General features: G+C 47.1%; 1 protein-coding gene across 1 annotated transcript; it reads right to left on the reverse strand.

Annotated features, from left to right (window-relative positions):
• Positions 1-3440: 3440 nt before the first annotated feature.
• On the reverse strand, positions 3441-17356 carry Arrdc4 (arrestin domain containing 4). Its single transcript, XM_042698594.1, has 8 exons — positions 16947-17356; positions 12028-12094; positions 11656-11803; positions 9727-9829; positions 8290-8546; positions 7549-7711; positions 6614-6768; positions 3441-6215 (listed from the first exon to the last, which is right to left on the reverse strand). The coding sequence occupies exons 1-8, from the start codon at positions 17236-17238 to the stop codon at positions 6159-6161; spliced, it is 1242 nt and encodes a 413-aa protein (XP_042554528.1). The 5' UTR covers positions 17239-17356; the 3' UTR covers positions 3441-6158.
• Between the last annotated feature and the right edge of the window lie 4686 nt (positions 17357-22042).

Raw genomic sequence — 22042 nt, forward strand, 5'->3', positions numbered from 1 at the left:
AGGATTACAGGTATGAGCCACCAGTGCCCGGCTTCTTCTTCGTCTTCTTCTTTTTTGTAACCACTAAAGATCTTTACTTTTACTCCATGCAATAATTTTTTTTTTAAAGCTAAATTCTTGGCATCTGTTGCTTTCCCTTTTTTTCATGTAATCATTCTTGATCCTGCTCTACCGGTTTTCTACTGTCTTGGGGGCAGACTTGTAAAAAAGATGGTGGAAAATAGCTTCTCTTCCAGCAAGTTTTTTTTTTAAATACGTTTTTTAAAATACATTTTATTTATTTTATTGTACAGAGGGGTTAGAGTTATATGAGCAAGGTAATGAATACATCATTGTTGCCTCCTGCTTTGTTTTTCCCCTACCATCCCATCTCTCCCCACCTCCTCAACTACTCCCCCCATCCTTGCCCCGTGCCTAAATTGTAAAGTTCGTTTTTTGACATAGCGTCTTCCAGCAAGTTCTTACGGGCATTGGAACCCATTTCTTCCTTTCGTGAGAACACTTTACAGTCTTAGCTGAACTAGACTCAGGTCTGGATGTACAAGATGTAGATGAAATGAAGAAAATGGCATCTCTGTGTGTATGTGTGTGTGCACGCGCGTGTGCGTGTGCTCGCTCACATGTGTGTGCTTATGCACCAGTAAGTATGCATGTGTGAGTGCGTGGGAATCTGCAAACATGAAAGTGGCACCTATGTTTTTCTTATTCCCAGTGGGAGATGCTGGAGTCCAGGCATCTTCCAGTCTGTGTGAGTTATCTTGGGTCCCTGAAAATTTGGGCAGGGATGACATCTCCACCAGTGAACCTAGAAACAGATCCTTGAACCAGTTGGCCATGTCAGCAATTCTGGTGGTATTTTGAAGTGGAACACCCAACCCCAAGTATACTTCATTTCCAGCTTCCTTCTTCAAGTTTGGTTTTACAGCTAAACCCTTGCGGCTAATCAATGGCTGCTATAAAATAGGAGCTCTCTTTTCTAGAAAATAATTGTAACAGGTAGGCCCATCAGGTGATTCTCTCATCACATACTAAGAAATTGGGGTGTGAATCAAGAGAATGAAAAATGTAGCAAAAAAAGATTACCCCACAAAATTTCACACCCACACAAACACACCCACATGTTTTCTGCACACTTATGTTGAAATGTATCTGATTTAAAAGTTGATCCAATATAGAGCGCTAGCCTTGAGCTGAAGAGCTGAGGGACAGCGCCCAGGCCCAGAGTTCAGGCTCCACAACTGGACCCCCCCTCCAAAAAAAAAGTTTATCCAATAAATAGCCTGATAGTTTATTTTGGTCCACAATTTCATCACAGATTTCATCTATAGTTTGCTATTTAAATACTTCAGGTACTCCGATGAGCTAGAAAAAGGCACTAGAAAGATGGCATAAAACCACGTCTATGTATTTTCTACATAAAAGGTAGTTCTAAAAGTCTAAAGCAAAACTGTTCATTCAAGTATCATGTGCATAGAATTACTGCATATTTCCTTTGCAAAGTGAAAAACAGTGAAGTCTTCAGAAGTAGTCAATACTTGTTTCTCTGAAAATATCTCTGCCAAAATACAAAAGAGTAAACTATTGGTACAAGCAAAGACTTGTGGCAGACTCAAGACAGAGCAAGGCAGGGAAATGCTAATCACAGAAGGTAGACTAAAGGATTTACCTAGCATTCTTTGTGTGTGCGTGCATGCATGTGTATGTTTGTGTGTGTATGTCTGTGTGGACAGGTACTGGGTTTGAACTCAGAACTTGGTACTCTTGTTGTTGGTTTTTTTTTTTCTTTTTTTCCACTCATGGTAGATTATACCTTCTGGCTGTTTGCTGGTTAATTGGGCTTTTCTGCCCAGGCTGGCTTCAAAGATTGATCCTCAGATGTCAGCCTCCAGAGCAGATAGGATTGCAAGTGTGAGACATCAGAACCTGGCTTTAGCGTGTGTGTGTGTGTGTGTGTGTGTGTGTGTGTGTGTGTGTGTGTATACCAATTCTGGTAGCTGTCTTTGAGATTTTTTAGCTCAATACATGAGCTCTACCACTTTCCATTTCTGCCTTTTTGGTGGTTGATTGGAGATAAGAGTCTCACAGACTTTCCCACCTGGGCGGGCTTTGAACCATGATCCTTGGATCTCAGCCCTGACTAGCCAGGCTTTCCCATTCCTTCATGACACTACATGGAGATGGAAAACGTGGGGCATGAAGGGAAGGAAGCCATGGCTGCGAGGGCAGCCATTTGTGATGGTATTCCATGGCAATTACAATGAACCCGCACATGTGCCGGCATTTCATACATTCCACACACACAGAGACAGCACAAATGCGTGCATTCAGTCATGGGTTGTCCCATACCCACGTCCTGGAGTTTCTACCACCCTACAGCTCACGCACAGTCTCAACACTGCGGGAGACTGGTGGGTGGAGAAGCAGCAGCTGTGCTACTTTCAAAACTCCTTGGGACCTTGTAATTATTTCGGCCTATCAAGGTCTTAGATGTGTGTTGGAGAAAGTATTCAGCTACTAATTAAATGTATTTAGGAAACAATTTACTCAAGTCTGGCGACCTCTGGGGAGAGGAGGGTTGGAGACAGAAGCTGAGGCCATGCGTGAAGCGATTGAGAGCAATGAATGTTTCCAACTGCAGGAGATTCAAGCGCAAGCCTTGAATTCAGGCCCAGAGCTCGGGTCCGGCCCGTCTGGGGTCTCCTCTCTGGTGATCAAGGGCTTTACCCTAGTTGTTTGGTAGTCTACAAGTTCATTCTAAATCCACAAATTTCCAGAATAAACTCTAGAACCTGTAATGCAAACTTAAAATTTGACCTGAGTAAATACTCAGATGGATAGCTCAGTGTTGTGAGGATGCCAACTTTTATTAAGTAACCGCATCTCCTACATTCACAACGGGAGAAGCTAACCTAGAATTTGAGTGTTTAGCTGAGGTTCTAGGGTCAGACTGGTCTCTGATGGGTCACGTTTGTTGAACTGCTGCCCAAGGGAACACTGAACTCAGGAAGCTGGTGTGGCTATCATTCGGACATAAATGGAGATAGCACTCTCTCGTTCTATCTCAGTAATCAAGAGTCTAGCGTCCTTACTGTCAAGTTGTTCCATGGTACTGACTTCTTCAGGGAATGCTAAAAACTAAATTACCTTGGGAAACTGAGTCCACTGTAAAAACCCTATGCTTTGAGTTCTGGTGCTGTGTGTGAATTTTCTCAAGACATAGACACACATACAAGCTATCTGCAAAGCACTTCACTGCTTCTTAGTCCTCAGTGCTATGAAGCCATCTTTCAAGCAAACACAATAACAAAACTCACAAAAGCAACTCACAGCATTGGCATAATCATTTTATTAACCAAAGGAACCCATGGGGTTCAAACAAGAATACAAAATACAATCTTTATTTTTTTCCCTGGGGGCTAAATTGTTACATTTTTTAATAAAAAAAAAGTTTTCATGGTTCTAACTTATCAAAAACCTAACCCTGTCTACTAAGTCACTTATTGTGCAAAATAAAATTTTACCCAAGGAAGGAAATAGCTTTTGTGCCCAACAAAACAAAACAAAACTGCACACTTTCAGTGGCAAACTTTTTGCATTGAAAAGAAAATTCCAAGGTCACTTAAATTTTTTTTAATCCAAACTAAACCAAGAGGGGATGAAGCAAGCAAAACAAAACAAAAAAAAGCCTAAATTTTTATCTTCATTCATAGGTTTGCTCTGTTCCCAAAATGTAGTTTTCTGCATTCACCAAATAACTTGATTAAAGTATTCCATTTAAGATGCTTCCCATGCGATCACTATGGCCATGCTTGTGAGCTGTTCCCTGGAAAGGCTGCAAAGTTAGCTTTGCTTCAAGTGGAGGATTTTGTGACTTGTCTCCCCAAGGGATCAAAGCAAGCCAAAAGAAGGGCCCTACCCAACTGTGGCTTTTCTACAGGGAGCCAGATATATAAATGTTCTCTGTTCACACACCAGTTGTGCTTTTCCCTTTGTTTTGGGTTTCCTAGAAAAAGACACTTTTGACACCGTGCATAAACTACAGCCCGACAAATCAATAAACTGCTGAAGGTCTTCCCTACAGTAAAAATAAAACTGTTTAGAAAGCACTTAAATACACATACCTGCTTAAAGACAAACACACACACACACACACACACACACACACACACACACACACACAGAGTAACAAAATAGAAAAAAAATCAAGGAATGAAGTTGTGGGGCAATTCCAGTACCATCGTCAGTATTGACAAGTTTGGCATTGTGATCTTTTACATGGCAACTTCAGAGCTGAGAATTACATTCAGAGAAGGAAACATACACATTTTATCTAATGAGTGTAAAAAATAAAATTTCCCTGATTGTTGGCCAACTGAGTTTGAAATACAAAATTTAACTGTGGGAGAAGTTCTTCCTAAGGGAGCATACTAATTGGAAGTGAGTCACTCTGAGGAGTGAGTTACAATATTCTGAATGGGCAGCACCAGGGTTTTAGAAGAAACCCTTAGGATCTGGCTGATCCCAAAATCTCTACCGTGGGGATCGCTGATCTCCCTGCACTTGAATGTCTGGACCCAAGAGACCAGGGAAAAGCAAGCGAGCCCGTGGTCGTGAGCAGGGAGTGGGTGGGTGGACAGTTAAAGCACTGTGGAACCTTCCAGTAGCGACACAATCCAGTTGAAGATCCTGAGGTTTGATGACAACAAAATATTGCACCAAAACAACAATAATAAATAAATCACAGCTTAAATAGGACTTGCTAGAGGCCTGGAGTAGCAAAGTGCAAGTCACCAAGTGCCATTGGTCTCCTTAATTCCCCTCGCGGCAGGAATTAAGTTTCAAAAATGCCATTCCTACCCTCTTCTGAGTTTTTGCAATCATCCTCAAATACCCCTAGCGATTCACACGTTATTCTCCTTCCACTGGATGCGAGATTTGGGTTTTTCACCTGGGTGTAATTTCAGGTTTAGTGACAGGTGAGAGGAATCTGCTACTGTAAATCACAGAAACTGCAAAAAAAGGCTCATCAAGCCCAGCTTTAAGAACACATCTGATAACCCCACTAGAGGTAGGTGAAGAAGAGTTTTTTCTTTTTTCTTTGTGTGTATGTGTACAGTTATCAAGGCATCCTGAGGCTATTACCTTTTGTCCCCCCTGTCCCCCCCCCAAAAAAAACAAGTTCCCTTAGGTAAATAAAAGATGAGGGAAATCAAGCATATAACCGGGTGGAAATTTCTAAAGGTGATTAAAAAAAAAAAAGAAACAAACTGGCAGCCTTCCTCAGAACACACTTTCTTGTTACTCTTTTGTTCCGGTAGCAAGGATTGAACTTAGGGCCTTGGGTGTAGTCCCTTAGCTCTTTTCCCTCAAGTCTGGTGCTCTACCACTTGAGCATTTTGGTGGATAACTAGAGATAAGAGTCTCACAGACTTCCCTACCAGGGCAGGCTTCGAAAACCCTGACTGATCCTCAGCCTCCTGAGAGCTGCTTGAACCACCGGCGCCTGGCTGAAATCCATCTTTGGGATTTGAAGCGGCGGGCCTCCCGAGGAACCCTGTCTGGGTTTCTTAATACTGTTGAGCCAATTTGTAAAGGGCACTGTCAACCTCTCTCTCCGGGAGTGAGAACCGTTATGGTGTCAAGAAAGAACATTGTGGGAAGTTCGGTCCTCGCTCGAGTTCACGAGCCGTGGTAAGGAGTCAGGAAGCGCTGGCAACGTGAGGGTCTCACTTTGTATTGACGGTGGGTCACCTTCTCATTCACGCATTAATTCACACTCACCCCCAGCGGAGCGGAGCCCCAGCCTGCCACGTGTCACGCGGCTCACACCGCACGTCCGGTCCGCTGTGAGACACCCCGGTGAAGGCGCGTCCACTCCTTACAGATTCCCTCCTCCACCTGCTCTATCACCACCAACACTTCCAGAACCTTCTCTGACTCTTCATTCCCGAATGGGAGCCACAGCACCATCCTCTACACGTGTGCAGACCCCTTCTATGGGCCCACTAGAAAGTTCTCGTAGTCTTTAACTTCTATTGCCTTCCTCCTTGGTGATCTTTTATATTCTTAAGTTGGCCTTCCCTCCTTGGCCTCCTGCACAGCAAAGAGAGAGGCGGGGGACAGTCTTGGCGAGGGCTGAGGGGAGGCCTGGAGGAGGTCTAGAGAATGAAGGAAACAGGCTGACTCTCCTCTGCCTCGCTTGGGTGTGGGTCGACCTACGGGAGGAAAAGGAAAAGAAAGGCTTGTAATGACCGCTGTAGTGCATCCCTGTAGTGACACCTGTAATGACCTGTAATGACATGTAGTGCATAATCCCAGCACTCAACAGCCTAAAGCAGGAGGATGGAGAATTTAGACTATATCCCCATGTCTGGGAAAAAGGAAAATCCAATGATTCCATTCTCCCTTTCGTCTATGGTATCTCCCAGCTAAGCTGCTCCGAGTCTGCCCACAGAGACGCTGGCATTTCCTGGTCGTGTGTGCCAAGGATCCCAAAAGGACAATGCCGGAAACCAGGTGAATCCATCAGAGTAACAACCCAGTCTGCATACATCTTCCTCCAGTCGCAGGCCAGCCACGCAGAGGGCAGCGCACTGGAGCTTGGTCTACTTACCTCCGAATAGAGAGGTGGAGGCTGGAAGCGGAACTCTTGAATGCAGGCAAACCTCGGGTAGCAGGCATCCCCCTGGCAGTCGGGGGGCTGCGGGTACGGGGGAACGTGTCTGGAGAATTCCTCCTCTGATACCACGTCTGCGTAATTGGGCGGGGCTGCAACAGAATTGGAGTCAGGGCCAAGAATCTAGGCGTGAAGGAACATGCCGCTGTCTGAACACTTACAGGAACAAGAAATCTAGCTGAACTGCCGTTACAACACAAAACTTCATTCTATTACTACTGACATTTAATATACTGTGTTGCATTCTATTCTATTCTATTCTATTCTATTCTATTCTGTGTGTGTGGCTGGGGGGGGGGGGGGGATGTCAGCAATAGGGCTTGAACTCCAGGGTCTGGGTGCTATCCCTTAGCTTTTTTGCTTAAGTCTAGCCCTCCACCATTTGAGCTATAGCTCTACTTCTGGCTTTTTGCTGGTTAACTGGAGATGTCTGGGCTTGGCTTTGAACTTCGGTCCTCAGATTTCAGCTTCCTGAGAAGCTAAGCTTACGGGTATGAGCCACGGGTGCCTGGCTGACATTCTATTCGAGATGCCTGTGCTACAGTCTTGACAAAGCAAATGTCACGGAGCGGTGGCTCTGGAAAATTCTTAGCACTCTCTGCTTGTGTTTTGTCTGTTCTTTATGTGTTACTGTGGCTCAGTGGCGTGGGGACATGTACACTTTCCTGGTGGGTGTGCTAGCAGATGTGAGCTGTGGATCAATCCAACCTGTCCCTTCTGGGGACGCTTTATGACTGCTCAGTGGGTGGAGAGGCAGGAAAGCTGGGGCCGTTGAAAGGATGAGGAGCGTATTATGTGCCTCGCCCGTCCTCAGCGAGCGGTGGGCTGGGCTGGGGTGGGTGGGTGCAACGCGACCTGTGAAGACGCTTTACCTTCGGGCTGCTCGGGCAGGGTGAGGGTCAGCCAGCTCATGTCCATACTGAACTGGCTGGCCACGCTGGAGTTCCTGCTGCCGAAGCCGCTGTAGGGGATTGTACCGATCACCAGCGGCAGCTCGAGCATCAGCTTTTTAGCACCAGGGATGTGAATGTATACCTAAGATGTCAACAAGTAAAAAAGAAGGGGGGGGGGTTAGGTAAGTGAAGCCTCATGGGAAGTTCACGTCTCTTCCTACACACACAAAAACGCCTTGCTTGCCTACCACCCCACCCCGGGAACAAATATAAACTGTCCCAACTACACAGAAATGCAGAACGGAACAAACAGAACAATCCTGTCGCCGCCATCTGCGGCCTTCACGTGCTTCGCCAGACTAATAACTGCAAACTAAGCGGGCGCTGGTGGCTCACGCCTGTGATCCTAGCTACTCAGGAGGCTGAGATCTGAGGAGCAGGTGATAAAACGAACCACCAAAAAGCCAGGAGAGGAGCCATGGTTCAAGCGGTAGAGTGCCAGCCTTGAGTGAAAAGGCTCAGAGGCAGTGCCCAGGTTCTGAGTTCAAAGCTTCGGGACTGGCATGAGAAGAAAAGTTCCTAACAACCCTCCCCCCCCCAAGTCTCTGTTTGAGGTAACAGGCACCCCAGAAGCATCTGGATCTCTGCAGTGACTCCTGGGGCGACCCTGGGCATCCCCGCGGAGCATGCTCCTGCTAGGCCTCGCGCGGCCCTGCTTACAGCTAAGGAGTAGTCCACGCGGATGATGCAGCAGTCCAGGATGGAGGGCGTGACGGGCGGGATCTTCAGGGTCTTCCCGTTCCACGTGTCCATGCTCCCCGAGGCAATGTGGTTTCCTCGCACGTTGGCCACCATGTGGCGCACGGTCTTCGTTTTCCCACTCGCCAAGTAGGTCTGGGTTTGGAAAATAGCTGCCTTGGGGACAACGAGACGCGAGGAGCAGTTCTCGATTTCCGCGTAGATGGGGATCGCCTCTCCTGGAGAGAACAGACGACAGGGGCTCGCAGCGGCTTACGGGGAGGGGGCCGTGACCGTTCCAGAACTTTCTTAGCAGACTGAGAAGTCCTGATGGAACACTTACATCGCAAACTCGAGGCGGATGAGGAAAAACGCGTGGCGGCATGTGGTAGATAGCATTCTCCAATGATGCCACCGCTCACTTTCTAGTGTAAAAATACTACCAACTCCAGATGACCAATGGCATACAAATGAAGATAAAGTGTGCAGACAGATGGTTCGGTACTGTGAAGTATAACAGATCACTAACAAGCTGGGAACTAGGGGCTCAGACCTGTAATCCCACCTACCCAGGAGGCTGAGATCTGAGGGTTGCAGTTTGAAGCCAACCTGAGCAAGAAAGCATGTGAGAGTCTCTAATGTCCAATTAATCACCCCAAAAAGCCAGAAGTGAAGCTGTGGCTCAAGTGGTAGAGCAGTAGCCTTGTGCAGAAAAGCTCAAGGTCAGTGTTCATGCCCTGAGTTCAAGAGCCATGACTGGTACAAATAAAGAAAAGAAGAAAAAGATTACTCATAAACTCCCTAGTGCCTATCAGATTAAAAACCTTTCCAACAGGGGCTCAAAACGTTTGCTTTTAAGGAATTAATAGTGTTAAGGCATAGGTATAACTAAAACAATGGGTGGAGTGGGCAAGTTTTACAACATTACAATATAATATTTCACATCAACATTCCCTGCCAGTGAGAATCCAGGATCGGGGAGCAAATCCACTGTAGGAAAGAGGCCTTCGTAACTGATGCCTCTCCTGACAGTGTCATGGAAGTTGTGAGGACCCATTTCTCTGTCCCCCTCAAGCCAGCACGGAATCAGAATGCCCAAAGTCCTTTCATAATGCAATAGTCGTCCCATGAACAACTTACCTCTGGGCATTCTTCTCCAAGATTAAAATGGGCTGCTGGCATTCCCTCCCTGTGCCAGGTTTGCTCTTTGGTACTGATGGAATGGAACCGAGGTCAGAAATGCCAGGCCTTTTATTGATACTTCCTCATCTAGCTAAAAATATAGCGCTTACGATTCAACACAAAACTTTACTATACATTGTTTTCAACGCCAGTGTACTTGACACATGATAAAACCTGCCCTTCACAAGCCACTTGAGACCAGCCATGTTTCAGGATGCCGTTCCCACGGTCGCTTACCGTTGCAGTATCCCTTCCTTTCAATTTTGGCACTTAGCGAGACTGGACCAGAGGTGAAAAACCAACAGCCAACCATTTTCTCTTGAGTTTTCAATACGGGGGTCTTGAAAAAAATTCAAATAAAATGACCTTAATTAAACCATTTGAAAGAAATCATAGAACGTACAATTTTACCTTTCTTTATAGAAACATCAGCATTTCTTATTCTCATGTGGCAGCTGCCAAGGAAACCGGGTATCTGTAATATGCTGTGCTAAACTCATTTTCTACTTAGGGAGCAGGGTGGATTTCCAGATTCAAATTGGAGTGAGAGCATCCTTTTCTTCCGGAAGTTACTGTAGGAAATGATACACCTTCTCTTAAAAAATGTGAAGGCTGTTGCTTTATCTACCAATGGGACAGACGGTTAAGTCTTTATGTATAGACCAGGTGAAAGGAGACATGATATAAAATCACTAATCAGGATGTTGTATTCGTTTGGCCATTATTATGTGGATTAAGCAAACAGCTTTTCCCCTCATTTCTTCCAAAGGTATCATCAGGCAGAAATCTCTACATTTAGTGTCACAAAGCAAGTTAGAAGCTGTGAACGGGCTATGAACACAGGGAACCCCACGACTGGGAGCCGATTCCATTCCTAGTATTCAAGGAAATGTCCTGAGATTTAAGATCCTCCGTTCACACATATCGTACACCACCAACTTGCCATGAAACCAGTTTCTTGTCATCTCTGTAAGAATTGCGTAAAGAATACACATGGATTTCTCTGGGGATAGGGTACTTAAGTAATTTTGCCTAACAAGCATGAAGACTTTTATACATCTCTAACCCTCAAGTTTTCATAGGGGACTCTGAGAGGGTGCTGTGGTCCTGGTTAAAGGCTGGTGATGTCTCTGTGCTGATTTTAGCACAAGAGACCATACACCCATGGTGCATTGGTTATCTTTTATCCAAAGGTGAACTAATTTTTTTTTTTTTTTTTGCTTGAGACAATAAGGATTAAACGACTGTTCACAAAAAGCATTTTCCTTGTCTTTAAAACACCAGTAAGAAAAAAGAAACATCTGACACTAAAAAACATCTTTGTCACAGCATATCATGTCGGAAAGTTGAAATTATCTCAATGTTTTCTCTGAAGTAAAAATGAAACAAAACAAAACAACAAACCCCAACTCATTCATATTTAAATGAAGAACCCTTGGGTCTGAGCCACTAAGGATGGTGAAAGTACAAGGTATAATTTTATATTATCTTGATAAATTGGGTTTAGATAAAAGAATCCAGCTCATTGGCTCCCCTCCTGCCTGCTCTGCGGTTATGTACAGGCTGATCTTTCATATGGGCCTACCATATTGCTGGTGGTGATTACAAGTTCAGTGCTTTCATGTGACCCAATCTGTCATAAGGCAATGCTGAGAGAGAGCAGTTCTGGGCTGTGCTCCACAGCTGCGCGCGCTCACTTAATGCTAGAAAATGACACGCGCGTTGGAGAGACGAGGCACATAATGGCCTGGGCTTCAATAGCAGGCGGAGCGCCATTAATACTCTTCCATAATTACGGTCCCTCAACCTGCTATTATTGAGGAGTTGAGAACACCACAGTGCCATGAATGGGGGAAGGATTCTTGGTGGGTACATTATTGTTATTATGCCTTATTAATGCATTTCAAGCCTGGGTTAACTTTTTGGCAAAAGAAAGCCTTGAACAGCAGGGACATAATCAATAGTATTAACACACACAGATTTGTAATTTGCTTAACCTAGACTCGTATATTTATGGTGAATACCTGTATGGCATTCTGTCACCGATTTATTTTTCTAAGCCATCGGAAAGTAACAAAGGACGGAGGGCCACGAAACTGCTCCACGGAGATTACCAACTATTCAAAGGAAAAGAGAAAAGAAGGGAGGAAAAAGGGAAGAACTTACCAACAAAGCTGGCGTGTTGACGTTAACGTGACTGACAACGTGGAGCTCACGCCTCACGCTCTGGTCTGGCACCCGGGGTCTTTCCAAGACTGCAGTCACGCAGTACCGGATACTCCCGTACTTCCCAGTAAACGACGTGACCAATGATCTGGAAGAAACCACAGACATTCACTTGTGAGTTTCTCTTCCAGTTTACCAGTGCCAAAGAATGTCCGCTTCCAAAAGTTAGCTTGGGTTGAGAAACACAAGAGTAATGGGGCAGTGGAAGGGAGGGCGGGCGGACGCGGGCTGAGCAAGCAGACTTCTGGGTCAAAAGACCTGGGCTGGACCACGCAAGGGCAGGGAAGGGTGGGATTCTACAGAGCCACTTACTCAGATGGAAGCTGGAAGCGAAATGGAAATTCATGCTTCCCAGGCTGTAATAAAATGATGCCTTCACCTACAAGAGAGACAGCATTTTATTCTTATTTTTTATTTATTTTACAAGGGTTTGGGCAACTTGAATTGTATTTTTTAAAGGTAATTAGCTGTTTATAATCTGCACATCCATAAACAGATTTAGAGAATTAGATTTGAATCTGGTTTGCCAAGGAACACACAGGTATGCACAGACGTATGCATCCGTAGAAACATGCATTGTGTACACACACGTCCATTCTCAAAGACTAATTACACAAGTGATGACTGAACTCTAACTACTCAGCAGACATGCTCAGACCATGTGAATACATCACATACATCTGTCTGTCTATATATCTACACATGTACACAGATGTTATGCTATTCTACTCACATGAAATAGTAACTGGACCTAAAACTAATTAACAAAGGTTAGATTTATTTTGGGTACATCACTACACACTTGAACTCACAGCCTGGGAACTGTCCAGGAGCTTCTTTGGCTCAAGGCTAGCGCTCTACCACTTTGATCCACAGCGCCACTTCCGGTGTGCTGGTGGTTCACTGGAGATAAGAGTCTCAGGGACTTCCCTGCCCAGGCTGGCTCTGAACTATGATCCTCAGACCTCAGCCTCCTGAATGGCTGGGACCATGAGCCATCTGTACCTGGCTTACCACTATGTATTCTGTGGGCAGAGATTTACGAATAATACTCTCATTGTAAGTAGCGTCTGCGATAGCAGATATCCAAGACAACAAGACGAGAGGTAAGCATCTACCTTGTAGCCCGGGAAGACAGAGTTGGGTTTTCTGTGGGGGGTGTGGGGACGAACGTGGGATTTCTCTTCCTGCCTGGGCCCTGACTGGGAAAGGCTGAGAACCCAGGATGTGGGTGGGCAGTGGGTAAACACGGGCTCCACGGGAGCCCACGTCCGCACACGCAGCCTGCTGGACTCAGACCCAGAAGCGGGCTCCATGGCTTCCGGAGCTGGGAAGGGGACTGTGCGGCGAGACCTGTAAAGGTGCATGCATTTCACGCGCAGAGGGAACACCAGACTTCCTCACCGCGCGTGCGTGGGGTCACCCTGGGGAAAAGATGGCACAGCCAGCAAGCTTTGAGATCTGCTTCGGTCACCTGACTCTGAAATGAACATCTTTCTTTTCTCTCTCTCTCTCTCCTGTACACGTTCACGTCAGTATTTTCTGGGGGCTGAAATCACTGGTGACGTGGGATTGGAGTGGCTAGCGATGTGGGGCCTTACACCTGCTGTTTTCTCCTTGTTCTTTTATCAGACAGGGACACAGGAACCCGGCCAGGTCCACCTGCCACTTCCAGCGTGCGGCACAGCAGGCAAGCGCAAAGTCCCTCTGCATGGCAACAGGTCGCACTTGGCTGACCAAAGGCCGTGGGAGCCCTGGGACATGAGGTCACATGGAAGGGTAGGGAGAAGGGCTGCGGGCAGACGTGCGCGGAGGCCGCTCTTCATGCCCAGCACCGACGCTGCGCCTGCCCTGCTTTCTATCACTCCAGTGAACGAGGCCGGAGGCGGCTCCCACTCGTGGGGGGGGGGGGGCGGGAGGTTACCTGTAATTACCCGATGACAGAGCACGACAAAGTACTCAGAAACGTCTGCTGCCCATGTGGGTTTTATCCCAGTTCAACTTTTATGGGGCTTAGATTTCAGGCCTTGCTGATATAACTACAACCTTCACACAGGCCAGCAGGGGGAAAAGGAGACTGACTATCCAGTGGTACTAAGGAAAGGCTGTGCAGTGCTAGAGGCCAGAGCACCCCCCCACCAGTGAACATGGTTGGGCCTGGCGCCCTGAGGACCTGAGAAGTGGAATGCAGCAGGGCGCAGATGAAGGAACGGCACCAGAGGAGGATGCACAGCAGGTGAGCAGACAGCAGAACTGTGGGAGGGAGAAAGGGAAAGGGGAAGATGTGCCGCCATTGAGAAAAGCACTCAGCGCAGTAACGACCTCACTGAAGATGAGACTTTTAGCCACCTTTCCGAAACCCAGCAAAACAAAATTAAGAAAATGAAGAACTACTGGTTATAGTACTAGAAACTTGTTTTTGTTTGTTTCTCCCTTTTTAAATTACTATTTGTTTTGTGCCAGTCCTGGACCTGAATTCAGGGCCTGGGAGCTGTCTCTTCAGCATTTGCTCAAGGCTGGTGCTTTACCGCTTAAGCCACATCACCACGTTCAGTTTTGTTGGTGGCTCATGGGAGATAGTCTCTTGGATTTGTCTGTCTGGATTGGCTTGGAACTATGAACCTCAGAGCTCAGCCTCCTGAGTATCTAGGATGACAGGCGTGAGCTGCTGGTGTTCAGTGCATCTTGTTATTTTTAATGAATAGGCACTAGAACTCCATGCATGTTTCTGATTCCCCTCTCATGTAGTCTGAGGACTACAGAGCTACTCCATTCCTCATCTTATAGTCAGAGCTCATAATTAAAGGCTTCAGGATGATGGGATCTAGAAGACAGAGGCTCAAAACTAAACTGTGTTCTCGAGGTGTAAGGGGCTTGTACAAGGTTACACTTCCCTGGGCACCTACGAACTGGACAGAGTCTCTAGTTTTGTCTTCCTGTCTTTCTATCAAAATTCCTCAATAAAAACCACAAATTTCAGACACAACAGCAGCAAGGCCTTGGATTTGATGAATAATTCAAGGAATTATCTAGGGAGAGTTTTTTGAAAACAGATCCTAGGATCACAATTCCTAGAAATCTAATTTGTGTGTGTGTGTATGGTGTGTGAGCCAGTCCTGGGACTTGAACTCAGGGCCTGGTGTTGTCTGTGAGCATATCTGCTCAAAGCCAGCACCTACCACTTGAGCCAGAGTTCTACTTCCAGCTTTTTGGTGGCTAATTGGAGACTAAAAGTCTCATATACTTTCCTGCCTGGACTGGCTTTGAACCAAGATTCTCCTATCTCAGCCTTCTGAGTAGCTAGGATTATAGGAGTGAGCCACCAGCACCTGACTTTAGAAACCTGAATTAAAATTTTTTTTCTATTGATTTAGACAGCCATTAAATGACCCTGAAAACCCAAGCCTATGTTATGTTGCTAACTTCTTACAAGTTGTAGAAATGAGGGGTGGTTATCTGTCCCTCAGCTAAGAGAGATTCTGGTTTAAATAAATGAGTACCATTACAAATATTTATCACAATACATTCTACACCAAGGAGATTTTTCAGGTTGTCTAGGTTTAAATACTCCTCCATTCAAATGAAAACAAAAACAACCCAACACAAGATCTGACTTGTTAATCAGAAAGCGACCTGTTAGCCCAGATTGTACCAAAGCAATTTTAATCATAGGTTCACCTGCATTTAATTTTATGCTTATTTACTTAGCAGTTAAGGGCTCAGAGAGTCTAAAGTCTTGGATAAAAACCAATTTACTTCTTTGCTGTGGTCCTTCCCATTAGTCGGCCATCTTGAAAGCATCTTGGCTCTTACCACTGTGGGAAATGAGCCGGGGGAACCCTGAAAACTACAGGGATGACCAGAGTGGGAAGGCAGGTAACAACTTCACTTAGCACCTGTGCTCAAGTCAAAAGACAGCTGCGGGTCCAAAGAGAGTTTCCTTCACTATGGCTTTGAGATTACTCAGATGACAGACATACATACTTTAAGGATTTAACTCTGAAAATCTCCTTCTCCATAACAGCAATTAAGACAAAGATGTGTTCCTAGTTTGTATAAAACAGCAAAGGTGAAGCATACAGATACGGTGCACTCTGCTCTTCAGAGGAATGTATTTGACAGCCAATAGCTCAGGTGTTAGAAAGGTAGCAGTTTGAAGCGTTTCCCTTGAAAAAAAAATCATTCTAAGTCACTCGTGGTTGTTGGTATTTGCATGACGAAGGGAATTTTTGTGCCTGGAAGGAATAGGACACGCACACGGACCCTTCTAGAAAAGCCTGCTCTTCCTTTGCATTTGACAAGGGTGAACAGAAGGGGTCATCCAGATGCCATTATCTTCAAAGGCCATTTTTTTTTTTTTGGCAGGAAGAAGAGATGCAAAAGGACAGATAACATGAGGGAGAGGCAGACCAGAGAGCTCCCCAGAGAGAGGAAGCCAAGTGTGATGGCCTTTCTAGAAACAGTTCCTTTCAATGACCACGGCGCTCACTTGCCTCTACCCAAGACCTGAGTGGCTGCGAAGGCATCATCCACTAAGAAAGCCTTCTGTGGATTCCAGGATGGGAAAGGAGGCTGGGCACCTGGGGGGGGGGAGGGGGAGTCTAATCACTGGTTACCATGGCAACAGCCCATTTCCCTTTGGGGGGGGTGGTCCCTGAGCCCTCAGCAAGCCCAACCAAGGTCAAGACTCCCAGGTTAAGAAGCCGCGGCCTCCTCCACCTCGGTTCTTCTCCATTATCTGCAAGTGTGAGTTTTGTCACTGGGGAATCTCTGACCCTGGAGGGTTGGAGGAGATTGTACTTCCAGGTCAGACCTCCCCAGGCCCACCTGAGAACCTGGATCAAGACCCCATGGTGGGGGTCGTACCTCCCAGGCCCACCTGAGGCCCCCGATCAAGACTCCATGGGGGGAGGTCACACCTCCTAGGCCCACCTGAGACCCTGAGACCCTAGATCAAGACCCCATGGGGGGGTCGCACCTCCCAGGCCCAGCTGAGACCCTGGATCAAGACCCCATGGGGGGGGTCGCACCTCCCAGGCCCACCTGAGACCCCAGATTAAGACCCCATGGAGGGAGTTGCACCTCCCAGGCCCACCTGAGGCCCTGAGACCCTGGATCAAGACCCCATGGCGGGGGTGGGGGGGGGGCGCAGCTCCTGAAGCCTCCCCAGGCCCGCCTGCCAGGTCGGGCATCCCTCCCCCTCCCTCCCCCCGCCCCCCTCCGGGGCTCACCCGCCGGGGGCTCGCGCAGGCTCAGGCGCACGTCCAGGTACTCCACCTCCGAGGCGGCGGCCGGGATTGCGCCGACGGCGGAGCCCGGGCCCCAGGCGGCGGTGGCTCGGCCCCGGGCCTCCAGGCGCAGCGCGCGGACGGCCACCGGCTCCGCCGCCTCCAGCAGCACGTGCCCGGCCACCGTCTCGCCGCCGGCGTAGCAGCCCTTGCGCTCGTCCTCGAACACAAGACCCAGGCTCTTCACGCGGCCCTCGAGACCCGCGGCCGCCGTGGACCCCGCCTCGCCGCCCATCCCGCCGCCGGGGGACAGGGAAGGGACCGCGGAGCCCGGCAGTGGCCCAGAGCCCGGGTCGTGAACACCGCGGCGCCGCTGTCACGGGCGCCGAGGGCCGCCGCGGCCACGGTGTGACCGGTGAAACACCAGCGCGGCCGCGGAGCCTGTCGCTTTAACAAACCTGACTGAGATGGGAGCCGGGCCGGGCTAGCCCTCCTCCGGCGCACGCCCATTGGTCAATCCTGAGAGCTGCTGCATGTTGATTGGTGGAAAATACCCAGTGAGTCATTTTATTGGTGGAATTGCTCACGGGCCGGGAGCAGGAGGACAGAGCGTGATCAGCAGGGTCTGACCAATCAGAAGCGGCGGGAATGCACGTGCACACGCGGTTGATTGGCCACGGCAAGGCACCGTCCGCGGGCGCCGACCAATAGTGATGCGGTGCGCCCATGTGGACAGATGATGGGGAAACAATCTGTCCGGGCGGGGGGTGGGGGCCGAGCCCGGCGTCCCCGGCTCACCGCGTGGCCGCCGTTCCCATGGTGACGGGAGGGGGCGTGGCTTCCAGTGTCAGCGCTGGAACGTGAATTGTTTATGATCGCATCTGCTGGAAAGGAAACGAAAGCCCTGGAACCGGGACGTCCGCAATCCCCGTGAAACCCGGAGGCCGGGCCGCCTCAGAACTTCCACCAGGTTCCCGAGACCCTCCCCCCATGGTCTGGAGGGGGGAGCCCGCACCCCTCCGCCCCTCCCTCGAATCTGGGAAGAGGCTTGGACCTGGGGTTACTTCCTCTCACCGAAGGTCATGAGTCAGGCGTGACTCAAAACTGCACCGACCGCCCACCCGCGTTGCTGCAAAGAAATGGAAGTAGTGAATTCTTTATCGTGCCTGCATAATATTCCCTTGCCTCCCACATATATGTATATATACAGATATATATATGTATATATGTTCCATAGAGAGATGTACTGTAGAACTGTCATATATATGTGTATATATGTATATACATATATATGTGCTTATCTGAGTATATATGTGCTTATCTGACAGTTCTTCTACGGAACATCGTGAATGTATAAGTATCATCTCTCCAAAGAAAGAAGAAACCCCTGTCGTCACTGTATTTGATGCCGGTGCCCTGCATCTTGTATATACATTTTTCTGATTTGGGGAAGGGAAAAAACAAAATGCTGAAATAAGGATGACCCATTGTAACACTGAGATGTACAAGACACTACGTTCAAAACGAACTTTACACCTTTGGGGGGTAGGGAGGAGTTGGGGAGGTGGAGAGGGAAGGGATGGTAGGGGGGAAAAAAAGGAGGGGGTAACAATGCTCGATAGGAAATGGACTCATTACCTTACTCATGTAATTGTCACCCCTCTGTACAGCATCTTTACAATGATATATATATATATATATATATATATATTATTTAAAAAAAAAAAAGAAAAGAGAGAAGAATCTGCCACTCCCAGCTTTTGTTCAACCCCACCCTCCTAATTTCCCAGCCCCAGTGTTCATGGTCCAGGAAGACTTCCCCATTCCTTGGTGACTTGTTTCTCTACACCCGTGGGGGCTTCCCCTCCCCCTCCCCCTGCTCTTTCATCTTTCATTTCACATTTGTCACCGTCACGCCCATCATTTTCCAACTTTTATTACTTATCAACATCCCCAGTTTGTGAGCTGTTGGCACTGGTGGATTGATGAGTCAGAGCATGAGATCTTTAACTCTCCTGTTTTTCTTTTAAGGATTCCCAAAGTAAAATTGGAGCCACCATCCCTGGTCATCCGTTTCTTAAAGTTAATTAATTAATGGGTAGTGGTCCTGAGGTTTGAACTGCGGGCCTAGCTTTTTTCACACAAGGTTAGTGTTCCACCTACCACTTGAGACGTAACTCCACGTCCAGCTTTTGGGTGGCTAATAACAGATACGAGTCGCACCGACTTTGCTTGCTCAGGCGTGGCTCACAACTGTGATCCTCCTATGTCAGCCTCCTCAAGAGCTGGATTTGTAGGCAGGAGCCATTGGTGCACCAACCCTCCCCCCAGGCCCCCACCCCCAGACTTGGGTATCCATTTTTAAGGTGGAACTTTGATGAGACCTTTGGAGTTCAAAGATTCCTGATCATGCCTTGAAAATCAAAAGTGGGAGGGGCCACACCTCCAGCCCCATATACATTTCTGAAATAGCTTTCTCTGTTTGGGGTCGTTTCTGGAATCGTCCTCAGCAAGCAGTTCTACTACGATTCTCCCTCATCCCAGACCCTGAATTCTGTGCATCACTCCCATGGTGAACACAGATATTTCTCATTCATCTTGTTCTCAACCTCTCCTGCTTACCACAGCGTAGTATACAGCAAGTGATCAATAAATGGGTCCTAACTAGGGTGAACAAGGGGAAGGTGATCTTAAAGACTGACAGCCGTAGCCTTCTGTGCTAAGAGAAAGATCAGGCTCTCTGTTCAGTTGTCACTGCTTTGTTTCCTTTTCCCTCCGTGCTGAAATCAAAGCTCTTGTCTTTCCAGGCCGAGCTGAGATCCTCCCACTGAGCTACATCTCATTACACAGCCCAGCCTGGTCTTGAACTCAGTATCCTCTTTTGCCTCAGTCTCCCAAAGTGTTTGAGATTAGGGAGCACACACCATCCACACTTTGATGAACCGTCAGTGAATCCTTCCATTTCCAGGCCCAAAAATGTGACCAATGGTGGCCTGAACAAGAAGAATGCTAGCACTATGTTTTGTTCCATAGGGCACGAACCTGGGGCCTGATAGCAGTTGGGAGGCCAAGGCTTTGGCCTGTGCCCGCTCTGCCTCCACAAATGAGCAGCCAGCACGAGTCATGAGTCTGGGATTAACGTCAGTCATATTTAGGTCAGTTCTGACTTCTGTCAGAAGGTCTCTGTCTTCATTGGTTCTCCAGCACATTGATCTTTCTCTGTGACTCCTGGGGACCCATTTTCGAATCCTTGACTCCCACTCGCCATCCTAGGCTCTTCTTTTCCTTGTTTCCTGCGGGGACCTGAGGTGTGTGTGTTCCCATATCCTCTGGCTAGGGGACCCCACTTTTCTCTTTAGAATTGTTTTGGGGATCACATGGTGGTCGAGCACTCTAGGGGCATCAATAATCATGTCGGACCAAGGGAAGAAAATATTTTTCTATGCCTTCTTGACTTTTTTTGTTCGGATACTAGTCTTGAATCTTTGTCTGCATGGTTTTAAGATGCCACACTAGGTGATGATTGCGTTCTCACGTGCCATACCATCATAGTGCATTCCCTCAACCCTCTGTGTTTCCTCATGGCTGCGCTGAAGTTGCATTTCTGATGAGCCAAAGTATTTTAAAGAACTGATTAGAATTGAATCTCCAAATTCCTGGCAATGGCAAGACTGGGTTTGTGAGTGGGAATGTGGGCACTGTTTGCGCGCGCGCGCGTGTGTGTGTGTGTGTGTGTGTGTGTGTGTGCTGCGTGTGATGTGTGATGTCTGTGTGGCTTGAGTGTGCAGTCGCTGTGTGGGTGTGGTAGTGTGGTGGTGTGGCGTGTGTGAAGTGTTCTGTGGGGGGGTGTCATGTGTGGGCATGGGGTGTAGTGTTTATGTGTTGGGAAGCTGAGGGGGGTAGAGCTGTGTGTATTTCAGTCTCAGCGAGTCTCGCGAACATGGTGTTAAGTGAGAGAAGGCAAAGGGTTGGTGACCATCGGACAAACATAACACAGGGCATTATGGTACCACTGATCTCAAGCTCAGGGGCGCACCAGGGGTACATTACACATTGCTTAGGGGCTCACACATTATGAGTCAATGGAGACTAGTTTGCAGTCAGAGTTTCCCTGGTCCCTAGGACCACAGAAGGCAGAAGTTGAGAGGGAAGAAGGAAGGTAGCATGGAGAAGGAAAGGTAGGTCAATTCCTAGGAGCTAAACCGCATTGCTGTGGTCCAGTTAACTTATGAAAAGTGTATGGGTGATTTTAAAAATCCATTTATACGTCCATCTTGCTCATATTCTCTGACACGTGCAGGATTTCGTGATAATTATAGATAAACCTTGCAATTACACTGACTGTGGAGAAACAATCTTTTAATTGTTTATCTCTTTTTTTTTTCAGCCTTCTAAAAGAGCTGTCCTGGAAAAAAAAATCCCCCATAATTTATTCCAATGTATTTTAAATTAATTGAATTTTAAGACAGTGTTTGCAGGTCTCCAGTTCTTATAGACAACTGTGTCATTGGCAAAGGTAATTTGAGAGCAGCTAATTAAAATATTTAATTGAAAATATTAAAATTACCCCGGCAAAAGAAAGCATAAACACAATCAACCCATTTTGAAATCTCTATTTTAAAACAATTACCATGTGTCTTTTGAAAATGAAAGTTAGAACCTTTATTGGTTCAAAGATACATTCCTAACAGAAAGATTAAAATGCAATTAATAATCTAAACTGTTTTCATCATTACTTTTGTTTTTAACGGCAATATTATATCGGCGAAGGAAACTCTTCAAGATTTTTATGTTGTTAGAACTGGCAAAATGCCCAAAAGAATATTTAATTTTTTTTTAACAATAAGACGTAAAGTGGAACCAGTTTGGTGGGAATCTGTGTTTATTTGAGTGTATGCTCCACGCCTGAAGTTCTCCTAAAGCTTAAGCAAACAAATATATCCTTGTGAATCTGCTAAGTGATGGTTTTGAGTTGAGAGAAGGAATTTATTTAATTTTTGGTCGTGGGGCTTGAACTCAGGGCCCGGGCGCAGTCCCTGAGCTCTTTCACTCAAAGCTAGTGCTCTGTCACTTTAAGCCACAGTGCTACTACTGGTTTT

Source organism: Dipodomys spectabilis, unplaced genomic scaffold (assembly GCF_019054845.1).
Source record: "Dipodomys spectabilis isolate Male_0828 unplaced genomic scaffold, ASM1905484v1 ptg000233l, whole genome shotgun sequence".
Classification (NCBI taxonomy): domain Eukaryota; kingdom Metazoa; phylum Chordata; class Mammalia; order Rodentia; family Heteromyidae; genus Dipodomys; species Dipodomys spectabilis.